We start from the raw sequence: 14,012 nt of genomic DNA on the forward strand, positions 1-14,012 counted from the left end.
CAGCTAAAAGAAATAACAGAGAGAAAAACAGTCTTCTTTATAGTTTCATTGCTGACTGTTCATACTGCGGTACTTTTATAACCAGCATGCTCAGAACTAATGAGATCTGCATAGATATTAATCACAATGTAAACACACTTCAAATTACATTTTTAAAAAAGTCGATACACTACCTTCCCCGTAACAAAAAGAGTAGAACTATCTTCATCATAAAATGGAATGAGTATAGCTGGAGAAACATCCAAACCAACTGTATTCAGAGGCGAATTCAGACTGTCTGCCTTAAAAATCTGTATCTGTCTTTCAGAAACCCTGCAAAAAGATGATGAAATGAAAGTACAGTAAGTTACATTAATTTCAACTAATGTATCCAAGCTCAAAGAGAACAAATTAATTGAGAACACTGTTTCCTAAATAGATTAGCAGAAGTTCTACGAACTTGTCAAATCCTGTAACAACAAGGAACTGGCCATCCAGAGCCCAAACAATTCTTGCTCCTCTGGAACCTACTGGACCCCTTCCTTCTCGGATGGGTTGGACATCCACTCTGGGTTCATACACTCTTAGCTTGCCATCCTTGCAAGCTGTTGCACAGTATGCTCCACAAGGACTCCACGCAAAGCAGAACATCTGTTCCACACAGTCAAAACATATTCATTTCAGTTTAGCAAAGGGTGAAATGTAGCAAACACACAGTTCATTAGTTTAGTACAAACTTTTATGAAACTAAACAATGGAAATTCAGAGATGGAATAACAACAATATGAATTGGGATAGACCTCTTCTCTCACACATTAGATGACAAATTCTGATTCTGAATAGTTAATTTCTACTCATGCATTTTGCAGCTCTGAAAACAATTGCATTTAAAATGTCTAATTAATATTTACAAGCCCTTATTTAACTGTTTCCACAACAATAACAGATTTGTTAAAAGAATAAGACACCTTCACTCTTTCAGTTCATAGTAATTTCATGTAATTTTGAGATATAAATTTCACTCTCCCTTTTGAGAAATTTTAATTTCTTCCTGCATTTTGTAAGGGAGAACCATAGAACCAGCACACAAAGTAACTAACTTTATTTTAAAGTGCGGCCCTCCTAAGCATTGTCAGGCACGTTTCCTCTGGTGTTTCCGCAGATATTTGTGGTTTTGTTTTTGTGATGTGTAGCTGGAGAAAGCCCATACAAACATTGTTGACAACACCTTTCATGCTATACCCCATGTCAAAAGACAGTGTTGGTTTTTTTCCCCATTACAAATAAAATGAGAAACTGGTATAGGCACAAGTACTCAAATAGAGAGATATGTAAATGGTCAGAATACAGCGCTGCCCCTGGCAACACCTATACAAGACAACAAGTATCTGGTGCAGGTGTTAGATTGGTTACTGCTCCTATAATGGCAGGTTATCAAGATTTAAGTGAGACTGAACATGGGATTATAGTTGGTTCGTGAACAATGGGACACAGCATCTCCGAGGTAGCGATGAAGTTGGGATTTTCTCTTACGACCATTTCTCTTACGACCATTTCACGAGTGTACCGTGAATATCAGGAATCCAGGTAAAACATCAAATCTCTGACATCGCTGCGTCCAGAAAAAGATCCTGCAAGAATGGGACCGATGATGACTGGGGAGAATCATTCAATGAGACAGAAGGGCAACCCTTCTGCAAATTGCTGCAGGGTTCAATGCTGGGCCATCACCAAGAGTCGGTGTGTGAACCATTCAATGAAACATCATCAATATGGGCTTTCGGAGCCAAAGGTCCACTTGTGTATCCTTAATGACTGCAGGACACAAAGCTTTACACCTTGCCTGGGTCCATCGACACTGACATTGGACTGTTGATGATTGGAATCATGTTTCCTGGTCCGACGAATCTCATTTCAAATTGTATCGAGTGGATGGACGTGTACTGGTATGGAGACAACCTTATGAATCCATGGACCCTGCATGGCAGCAGGGGACTGTTGAAGCTGGTGGAGGCTCTGTAATGGTGTGGGGCATGTGCAGTTGGAGTGATACAGGACCCCTACAAGTCTAGATAAAACTCTGGCAAGTGACAGGTATGTAAGCATCCTGACTGATATCCTGCATCCATTCATGTCCACTGTGCATTCCAACAGACTTGGCAATTCCAGCACGACAATGCGACACCACACGTGTCCAGAATTACTACAGAGTGGCTCCAGGAACACTCTGAGTTTAAACACTTCCACTGGCCACCAAATACCCAAGACATGAACATTATTGAGCATATCTGGGATGCCTTGCAACACACTTTTCAGAAGATATTTCCACCCCCTTATACTCTTATGGACATATAGACAGCCTTACAGGATTCATGGTGTCAATTCCTTCCATCACTACTTCAGACATTATTCAAGTCCCTGCCATGTCATGTTGCGGCGCTTCTGTGTGCTCTAGGGGCCCTACATTACATTAGGCAGGTGTACCAGTTTCTTTGGCTCTTCAGTGTATATGAGTAATGTGCTAGAGATGTCAGTAAAGTAAAACACTATATACAATAAATTATGCAAATTTACCACTTGTTAATGGCACATTTATGTGTATCAGAGTCTGGAGATTGTGTCTGAAATTTGTGTGTGTGTATCAGAGTCTGGAGATTGTGTCTGAAATTTGCAGCATTTTAGCACTAAACAATTCTGCCATTGCGAATCAGCACATATCATATGTGATATCCATGTTGCACCACATGACATACAGCATTTCTGATTTCCTGAAAGTCTGCTGTAATCTGCCTCTGTAGGTTGGCCAGATTTTGTGGTCTTCGTGCATACACTGTTAACATGACACAGCCGCACACAAAAAAATCTGTAAGAGCTAGGCAGGGGCTACTAGCAAGCCATGGGATAGGTCCACTACAGCCACACCAGCAATCATTGAATATGTGGTTTAATTTTCTCACACTATGAGAGCCCAATGTGGTGGAACAACAGCCTGTTGATATATACAAGTGCCCAGTACCTCGTCTTGCTGTAATTTGGAGTTCACATCCTGCTCAAGCATTTCAAGGTAACTGAGCGCAAGAACAGTACCCTCTGGAAAACAAATGGGCCAATAACATTGTACCTTTATATGAAAGCTCGCTAGGTCTCTACAACGAGACACACTGACTGCGCTAACTTTTCCACATCTATATAACATGTTTGTGACATCTTGAGTTTGTGCTGTGAACAGCATGTGCTGCTGGCTTGCCTCCTGGTGCATGGTCACCCACTGTTAACTCCCATCACTTTCACATGCACTGTAGAAAATTGCTCAGAGATGTATACATTAACTTAATAAATATAACATTATATTTTTGTCACATCTCAAACGGATGGCCCCATGTATAACAAAAGCAGTAAAGCACTGAGGAGAAATGGCCAAATGCCAATCTAACTTCATACATGTACACACCACTGGCGTGTAAATGATTCTAGAGTTGCAATTCTCTGTGACATATTGAAACGCCACCAGAATGCTTTAATGGTGTTCATGTGTAGCATTGTTACCAGGCCTGGTAAGGCAACATAAGGGGTGTGAAAAGTGTCTGATGTTAAGTAATCAGTGTGAAGGACACAAAGGTATCACATACTCATGTGAGACAGCATTATCAGCACCTGACAGCATTTGAAAGAGACCTTGCTATGGGTCTCCATTTGGACAGAAGGTCAAATCACGCAATATCCAAATTTATGGGGCATTTAGGTGTCACAGTGGCTCCATGTTGGACTGCATGAAAATAAGAAGGCAGGCATACTTTTTGTCAAGGTTCCTGTCAACCATGTGTGACCACAACAAGAGAGGTGTGCACTAAGCACATCATAATCCCCTTCCCATCTCTACCTGCCATCAGAGAACAAGACTCCCTGTAACATTGTGTCACCACACACCACTGTTAAGAGACTAAGAGCAGTTGGACTAGAAAATTACCATCCCATGCATAGGCTACCATTAACACCAAAATGCAGACAGCTGTGTCTGGATTGGTGCCATGACAGGGAAGCACATACTGCTGATGAATGGCATCACATTGTGTTTAGTGATGAACTGTGGTTCTACACTACCCTGGATGAATATCATTGATGAGCATGAGAGCAATCTGTAGAGAGAATTTGCTCTTCCAAAGTTTTGGTGAGGCACAGTCATGTTACTTTTAGTGAGATGGTGTGAGGAACCATTAGGTATTACTTTAGGTCACGTCTAGTAGCGACTGAGGGAACTTTGATGGCACATGATGATGATGATGATGATGATGATGATGATGATGATTAGTGTTTTAGGGCGCACAACAGCGAGGTTATCAGTGCCCATTCCCAAAAGAAATGTTGACGAGTGCAGCCAAGATCTGTTAAACAAAGATCAATTCAGAGCTGATCTTTGCGAGAATTGGAAATGTGCAAATTGCAAGATTGGACACAGCACATCAAAACAGGTAGATAAAACTAAAAATAAAATAGCAGTACAAAACAGGTAAAAATAATTAACGGTGGCTGAGTGACCATTTACAAAGAATGGGTGACCAAACCACTGTACAGCACATTAAGACCTCAATCCCAATATTTTGGGAAGAAGTCCAGACATCACACAGAAACGTAAAACCCTAGCGACACTCGCCTCATTATTAGTTAAAAGAGAGGGCAGGTCTGGTGGGAAACTGAAATCTTCCCTCAAACCCGCATATAAAACACACTCAGTTAAAATATGTCGTATCGACAGCTGGGTCCCACATGTCTGACACGTTGGTGGTTCCTCACGACGTAACAGAAAACCATGTCTCAACGGACAATGTCCTATTCTAGGCCGTGTAAGGGCTACTTCCTCAGCTCGTCGTCGTCGGAAGGAGGTGAGCCACGGTCGGACAGAATTTGATGGCACACCTGTATAGCATGGACAACCTGCATCCTTGTGTGTTACCTCTTGTGTGAGATTATTGTGGTGCCATATTCCAGCAGCACAATGCTTGTTCACACAGAGCATGTGTCTCCATGAACTGTCTGTGTGATATTGAGGTACACTCATGGCCAGCAAGATCCTTGAATCTGTCCCTGATAGAAGATGTTAGTGACCAACTTCATTTCAATCATGTTACAGAGTCAGTCTCCAGGATATCGAGGACCAGTTACAACAGTTGCCTCCGGAGAGGATACAACCACTTTGTGATACTCTCCCCAACAGTATCAGTGCATGCATCTAGGTCAGAGGGAGTGCAACGCCGTACTGATAAGTGGGCTCATGCTGCCAAATTGTTTTTAAAGTTCACTTGATTTTGTAATCACTGAAATGACATCACATACCCTCTCAACCCATAAACTTTCATTTTGTTTCCTTTTTCCCTTCTGAGTGCTTCACTTTTTTTGTCAAGCAGTGTTTGTATAGTATTACGGAGACAATAACTATAAATAATTTTCAATAGTATTCATTTGTAAAGTTCATTTTATGGACAATAACAGGGTAATGTATTTTTTTTTACATAATTGTTAATGCCTTTTCATTTACCTGTAAACATGCAGCACTTACATGCAACAATATTTTTTGTGTAAGGACAAAAGGTTAATACATCAGCACTCAACTGTGGTAATTACACGAATATGAACAGTGATGTAATGAGATAACAAAGGACAGACAAGGCAAGCTTGGCATTATCTGATAACTTCAAAATCATTGTTCATGTAAAATAAACCTGTCTACCCTCAATCTGGTGTCCGTCTATACTCTTCCTTCCAAAGTCATGTGGTTTCTGTCTACAATTAATGGCAGTTTTGTTTCTGCATCACTTTGTGACACCACCATCACCTCCTCTTCCTCCTCCTCCTCCTCATTACAGTCATGTTCGCATCTCCCACTCATCTGTTTCACGACTGATTTATTCCCCTGTCCCTCCTAGTAACACTCAGAATGTGTACCTAAAGTGCTTGTGAAGTAATCCTCAGATTCTGAAGAGTTTTTCACATTAAAAGTTCAAGTCTCACTGCTTTCAAACCTGGTCACATACGCAAAGTATAGACTTCCCTTTTCAGATACACTGGAGGCTCTGTTTAGAAAACCCTGTTTAGTTTACTGAAAGCATTCCAGGCAATTTTTAATCTACATGGATTAATTCAAAAACTTCGTTTTATACATAGTTCCAGTATGAGACCTGGCTAATGAGCTTACCTGGTCCGTGTGTCCAAGAAGTACAATCTTTTCACACTGTGTTGCTAGATCCCAGATCCGAATTGTCATGTCATAAGAGCCAGAAGCCAGAATATCTTTTGCCAAAGGATGGAACTTAATGAAGTATATCTTCTCTGAATGACCAGCTAATATCTGATCAGGAGTATTCGTTGGCTCTGGGAGGCCTCCTTCAGGTACCAACCACAATCTTATGGTTCCATCATCACATGCTGAAATTCAAATGTTTCATTCTATATACAACGTAATTTATGTTGGAAGTGGTATGTAGCTTTTAGAATGAATATCATCAAAATAAATTCATACAAACTCAAGAAATGAACACATTAAAATACAGATATATAAGAGAAAATTGACTCATTAAACATTTCCAGACATGCTACAGCTTAATGGTATGTAATGTAAAGGGAACCAAAATTCAGTGTTCCACACAGGGTGGGTGGGGTGGGGAGGGGTGGGGGTATAACTTTAATTAAAACATGCGCAAAGCCTTTTTTGCCTCCTGTGGAACCATCCGACACGATGTATCTATGTATACATTCAGTTGTGTAAAGAACTTTTAGAGGAATTTTCAATTATTTCTTAACTTTATTCCTTTCACATTAACAAACTGAAAGTGGGGTAAATTAGAACGTCAGTGGTGTTTGTTGAAGGATTCTAGTGCAAGTTGTTTATGAGATGTAGTATTTTGAAAAGTTTCCACATTGACACTTGCTTGTGCCATTCAACACGCATAGTTGCTAGGTACAATGTTGTTTTGATTGTTTACAGTGTGCCTGTGTTTTCATTGACTGCACTGCAACTTGCTAGTCCATTACTGTATGACAGTCAAAGCGGCAGGTCATGAGTAGACAATGGGATTTACTAATGTAGAATAAGCTGAGATGCATATGGTGTATGGAGAGTGTAGGAAGAATGCAGTTCGTTCTTGTATGGTGTATGCAAAAAGATATCAAAAGAGACATCAATCATCTTGGCAATGATTTTTCAACCTCTTCAATCAGTTACATGAAAGTATTAGTGTAACACCTAGATAACGTAAATGTACGGTGTGGGATAGTGAACGTCAGCTCATACGCCCGTGTTTCGAAGATGAAACAACGAACGTCTACAAGTATCGCACCCTCCTAACATACCATCTTCCACAAATGCTACAAGGTGTTATTCTGTGGACTAGGGGGAACCTGTGTTACCAACACGACAGCTGTCCAGCTCACAGTGCATGAAGTACTACAGCATGGCCCCATGAATTGTTTCCAAATTATTGGATTGGACAAAGAGCACCTTTATCCTGGCCAGCTCATTACCCAGACTTCACATCAGTAGACTTTTTGCTGTGGGGAAAGCTGAAATATGCTGTCTAAAAGGACATACCAATTACAACTGATGATATGCAATGATGCATTACTGCAGCCTATACATACATCTCTGCTGAAATGCTGGCATGTGTGCAATAGTCACTCTGTATCTGACTGGAAGCATGTATACCCATTTCAAGTGGTCATTTTGAACACAACCTGTGAAAATAAATTGTCTTGTTACTGGTCAGAATCCATCATAACTAGCACTGCACTTGTGTTGTTCTTTAATGTGTGCTACACAGATAGTGCACAATTTTCGGCGTGGGAACTTTTTCAAAATACATTATGAATAAAACACACACAACACTGGTGTAATATTTTACAATATTTATTATTTGTCACATGAACCAGTTTGTGACTATTACGCCATCATGAAGTAAAAAGATAAGTATATGGTGCAGTGAAATTTTGTTGGATCAAAGATTTTAAACTAGTGCATGTGCAGGGTATCTCAATTTCCAGAGATTATTATTTCAGTGTAAATGTGATGTACAATTATTGAACTAAGATAAAATATGGGACATTAACTAATGAACTACAGACATATTATAAGACTTGAACATATAAGAACATAACTGAACAATAAAATTTAGTGACACATTCCACAGATGTGGCTGTACAAAATAATCTTGACTTTAATAGATCCTAAATTACAAACAGATACGATATCATAGTTATGGGGGACTGGAATTCGATAATAGGAAAAGGAAGAGAAGGAAAAGTGGTAGGTGAATATGGAATGGGGTAAGGAATGAAAGAGGAAGTAGAATTTTGCACAGAGCATAACTTCATCATAACCAACACTTGATTTAAAAATCATGAGAGAAGGTTGTATATGTGGAACAGGCCTGGAGACAATAGAAGTTTTCATATAGATTATATAATGGTAAGACAGAGATTTAGGAACCACGTTTTAAATTGTAAGACATTTCCACAGGCAGATGTGAACTCTGACTACAATCTATTGGTTATGAACTATAGTTTAAAACTGAAGAAACTGCAAAAACAAGGGAATTTAAGGAGATGGGACCTGGATAAACTGAAAGAACTAGAGGTTGTAGAGAGTTTCAGAGAGAGCATTATGGAACGATTGACAGGAACAGGGGAATGAAATACAGTTGAAAAAGAATGAGTAGCTTTGAGAGCTGAAATAGTGAAGGCAACAGAGGATCAAGTAGGTAAAAAGACAAGGGCTAGTAGAAATCCTTGGATAACAGAAGAAGTATTGAATTTAATCAAGGAGAAAATAGATAAATGCAGTAGATGAAGCAGGTGCAAAGCAATACAAACGTCTCAAAAATGAGATCAACAGGAAGTGCAAAATGGTTACAGAGATGTAGAGGCATATATCACTAGGAGTAATATAGATACTGCCTACAGGAAAATTAAAGAGACCTTTGGAAAAGAGAGAACAACTTGTATGAATATCAAGAGCTCAGATGAAAACCAGTTCTAAGCAGAGAAGGGAAAGCAGAAAGGTGGAAGGAGTATATACAGAGCCTATACAAGGGCATGTACTTGAGGGCAATATTACGGAAATGGAAGAGGACGTAGATGAAGATGAAAGGGGAGATACGGTAATGTGCGAAGAATTTGACAGAGCACTGAAAGACCTAAAGTGAAAGAAGGCCCTGGGAGTAGATAAAATTCCATTAGAACTACTCATAGCCTTGGGAGAGCCAGCCCTGACATAACTCTACCATCTGGTGAGCAAGATGTATGAGTCAGGCGAAATACCCTACGACTTCAAGATGAATATAGTAATTCCAATCTCAAAGAAAGGAAGTGTTGACAGGTGTGGAAATCACCAGCTATCAGCTTGCTAATCATGGCTATAATATAAAATACTGACACGAATTCTTTGCAGACGAATGGAAAAACTGGTAGAAACCAACCTGGGGGAAGATCAGTTCGGATTTCGCAGAAATATTGGAACACATGAGGCAATACTGACCCTGTGACTTATCTTAGAAGACATATTAAGGAAAGGCAAACCAATGTTTCTAGCATTTGAGAATTAGAAAAGGCTTTTGACAATGTTGATTGGAATGCCCTCTTTCAAATTCTGAAGGTGGCAGGGGTAAAATACAGGGAACGAAAGGCTATGTACAACTTTTGCAGAAACCAGATGGCAGTTGTAAAGAGTCGAGGGACATGAAAGGGTAGCAGTGGTTTGGAAGGAGTGAGATAGTGTTGTAGCCTAACCCCGATGTTATTCAATCTGTATATTGAGCAAGCAGTAAAGGAAACAAAAGAAAAATTTGGAGTAGGAATTAAAATCCATGGAGAACAAATAAAAACATTGCAGTTTGCTGATGGTATAGTATTTGTCAGAGACAGCAAAGGCCTTAGAAAAGCAGTTGAACGGAATGGCCAGTGTGTTGAAAGGAGGATGTAAGCTGAACATCAACAAAAGCAAAATGAGGATAATGGAATATGTGGATAATGGAATGTAGCCTAATTAAATCAGGTGATGCTGAGAGAATTAGATTACGAAATGAGACACTTAAAGTAACACATGAGTTTTGCTATTTGGGGAGCAAAATAACTGATGATAGTTGAAGTAGAGAGGATATAAAATGGACACTGGCAATGACAAGAAAAGTGTTTCTGAAGACGAGAAATTTGTTCACATTGAGTCTAGATTTAATTGTCAAGAACTCTCTTCTAAAAGTATTTGTACAGAGCGTAGCCATGTATGGATGTGAAATATGGATGATAAACAGTTTAGACAAGAAGAGAATAGAAGCTTTTGAAATGTGGTGCTACAGAAGAATGCTGAAGTTTAGATGAGTAGATCATGTAACTAACAAAGAAGTACTGAATAGAATTGTGGAGAAGAGGAATTTGTGGCACAACTTGACTAGAAGGGAACGGTTGGTAGAACACATTCTGGGCATCAAGGGATCACCAATTTAGTCTTGGAGGGCAGCGTGGAGGGTAAAAATCGTAGAGGGAGACCAAGAGATGAATATACTAAGCAGATTCAGAAGAATGTAGGGTACAGTAGTTACTTGGAAATGAAGCTTATACAGGACAGAGTAGCATGTAGAGCTCCATCAAACAAGTCTCTGGACTTAAGACCAAAACAACAACAACAACGACCACAACCAAGATATAATAGTGATATTAAGCAGGTGAGTAAAGTAGTCATGACTATACAAAATAATTTTTTTTATCACAACGAGAGAAATTATCGTGAAATAGGAAGGAACAGTGAAGGAAATGAAGCATGTGAGTAATAGGGATAATTACAATATGGCCTGTGAATGCTGTCTGCAGTTAGAACTGGTGAGAAAGGGAACTGTGTCTGGTCATTCAGTACCAACGAAGAACTCAATAAAAATAGACATAGAATTTGCATTAGGTGAGGACACCTCCACTAAACATCTCATATCCCATGAACTGGTAGTATCTAACCTCATTTCCAGTGTCCCACCAACTAAGAAACAGCAAGTATTAAACAATTTCAAGAACAAAATGATTGACAACAATATTATAGCAATCTGGTCAGACGAAGGAAATACTGTTTTCTAATGAACAAATGTGACTATGTTCACAAAGTGGATGATTTCCTAAGAGCCACCAACTTCCAACAGATACTGAAACACCCCAGACAATCCTATAACGATAAAATTAGAAGTGTTATCAAACACTGTAAAAGTAATCTTATAGCTTCCAGAGTTTATGGCCTCCCTAAATTCCATAAAGATAATATCTCAATCCATCCCCATGGTTTCTGCCTTCTCAGCTCCATGTTAAAAATTAACCTGATCAAGATCAAAACCAATTTCACACACAGTCATGGCATCCTTAATTCAGTTGACTTAGTGAACAAAATAAAGGCATGAGAATCCCTCTTGGCACCAAGCTTGTTTCTTTTGATGTTAACAACTTACTCACTAACATACATGTTGATAAGTGCCTAAACATTCTCATTCTCACAGACTTACCAGATAAATCAGGAGTCAAACCAGTTGCCATAGATGACATAAGGTTAGCTACAGAACTTGTCTAACACAAAATTATTTCCATTTCAATGATAGGATGTACAAACATTTTCGATGGGCTAGCTATGAGATCCCCCCCCCCACCACCACCACCACCACCGCCACTTCCCCCTCAGTCCAGTCCTTGTTGAAATCTCCATGGACAATTTTGAAACAAAGTTTTTGGAAAATAATCCACACATTTCCAAGATTGGATACTGCTTTATGTATGTTGATGATGTGTTGTGTTTATGGACAGGTACCACCAGACAACTTCAAAAATTCCTTCAGCAGCTAAATTCTAAAAACAATCATACACAATGCACAAAAGAGTTTGGGTATTGCATACATTATTTAGATCCAACCATAGGCATCAGTGACTGTATTCATACTTTCAAGATTTGTGGAAACTACCCTCACAGATACAGTAATACTGGCCAATTCTCAACAACCTGTACCCATAACCATGCTGCCTTTCATCCTATGATACATCGCCTAATATCCATCCCCATGAGTGAAGACAACTTCAAAACGGAATTAAATGCCATTAAAAACTAGCATCGAACAATGGTTGTCATCCTAAATTAGTGGACTCCATAATGCGCAAAAACCAGAAACAATATGTGCACTCCCTTCTTCACCCTGTCCCTGACCCGCTACCTCAAGAATGCAAAATATGGTGCACAGTTCCGTACTTGAAAAGTCTAACTGGATGTAGCCAAAAAACCTTAATTCAGTAATGTAAAATATCATTTTATGAGCACAATACTATTGGACACTTTTTGTCCATTGGTCAATACAGGACTCCAGTTTTGAAAAATAGTGGAATATTAAAATTACTTTTAACTGTGACAAAATTCTATACAGGACAGTCTGTCAGGGCAATATGTATCCACTTGAAGAAACACCACATCATTTGGAAACTTAGAAAAGGTGACTCTACTTTTGCATACAACCTGCTAAAAGAAAGCCATAGTTACAAGGTGAAACATGAAGTATTGGTTGGTTTAAAAAGAGGGTGGGGGTTGGGGGGGGGGGGGGGGGGACCAAACAGCTAGGTCATTGGTCCCTTGTTCTGATTAAAATAATTCCACAAGGGTGGGAGTAAAATAATCAAGAGATACAAAACATAGCTGGAAGGAGGAGAAAACCACAAGAATGACACAAGGGCAACAAATACTAAAATGAAGAACATCAGAAAAGAAAACCACAGAGAGACACAAGAAACTTGTAGAAGAGACCAAGAAAAAGCACTAGGGTGGAGGACACCGAGGGACAAAGGACATGCACTAAAGCCTAGATCAGGTAAAACCCACACTCTTGAATAAAACGAAAAACTACAGCTGCTGTTGAGGCATTGCACCCAACACTGAAGGCAGGGTGCTTGGAAAGTTAAAAGACCGCTGCAGAGCACTAAAAGTGGGCAGTCCAGCAAGAGCTGGATGACCGTCATTTGTGAGCTACAGTGACACCGAGGTGGGTCTTCGCGACGGAGGAGGTAATCATGCATTAGCCACATATGGCCAATGCGAAGCTGGCAGAGGACAACTGATTCCCTGTGAGAGGACCACATGGAAGACTTCCACACATCTGTAGTCTCCTTAATGACACGAAGTTTGTTGTGCATACTGTTATGCCATTCCGTCTTCCAAAGCCGAAAAACCCTGTGGCATAAGACATAACGCAGGTCAGTTTCGGAGATGCCCATCTCCAGAAGCAGTTTCCTCGCAGCCTGTTTGGCCAGCCTGTCAGCAAGTTCGTAGCCTGGGATTGCGAAATGTCCTGGGGTCCACACAAACACCACTGAACAACGGGACAGCACTGGTCGATAGCTTGTAGGCTGTTAAAGGTATCAGTACACAGGAGAAATGACTTGCCAGGGCATGAGCGGACGTGCTCAAGGGCACAAGATGTGGCCGCCAGCTCTGCATTGAAAACACTGCAGCCATCTGGTAAGGAGTGCTGTTCAATATGTCCTCCATGAACATACGCAAAGCCTACGTGACGATCAGCTGTCGAGTCGTCACTTCATGGCTCCGGTACATGCTGAGAATCGACAGGAAGTGATAGCGGTTAACGGAGTCCTTAGGGCCACGCAAAAGGTCCAGAAGAATCTGCGGCCTACGTGTACACCATGGAAGTGTACGTGAATGGACCTCAAGGAGAGGTGGTAATGGGAAGGACTCCAGTTCAGACAGAAGGGACAGGACATGAACTGCAATTGTAAACCCTGACTTGGGCCGCCAGTGTGGGAGATTGACCGCCATGGTTGGGAAAAGGAAATGGTAATTCAGATGTTCAGGAGAACTACGAATGTGTGCGACATAACTGGTGAGCAGTTGTGCACGCCTAACCTTCAATGGAGGGAATCCATCCTCCACCAGGACACCAGTCACTGGACTCATTCTAAACGCTCCCGTCGCTATGCGAATGCCACAGTGGTGCATTGGGTCAAGTAAACGCAATGCTGAGGGC

General features: G+C 40.4%; 1 protein-coding gene across 3 annotated transcripts in view; it reads right to left on the bottom strand.

The window, feature by feature from the left end:
* The window catches only part of LOC126175192 (coronin-7), a 244,646-nt gene that overhangs the window by 87,301 nt on the left and 143,333 nt on the right, over positions 1 to 14,012 (bottom strand). For all 3 annotated transcript variants that reach the window (XM_049921787.1, XM_049921789.1, XM_049921788.1), the window contains 3 exons: positions 6,170 to 6,399; positions 440 to 630; positions 174 to 312 (listed from right to left, as the gene is read on the bottom strand). In XM_049921787.1, the coding sequence (XP_049777744.1) occupies positions 174 to 312; positions 440 to 630; positions 6,170 to 6,399 (560 nt within the window). The remainder of the gene's footprint in view (positions 1 to 173; positions 313 to 439; positions 631 to 6,169; positions 6,400 to 14,012) is intronic.

Source organism: Schistocerca cancellata, chromosome 3 (genome assembly GCF_023864275.1).
Source record: "Schistocerca cancellata isolate TAMUIC-IGC-003103 chromosome 3, iqSchCanc2.1, whole genome shotgun sequence".
NCBI classification, from domain to species: domain Eukaryota; kingdom Metazoa; phylum Arthropoda; class Insecta; order Orthoptera; family Acrididae; genus Schistocerca; species Schistocerca cancellata.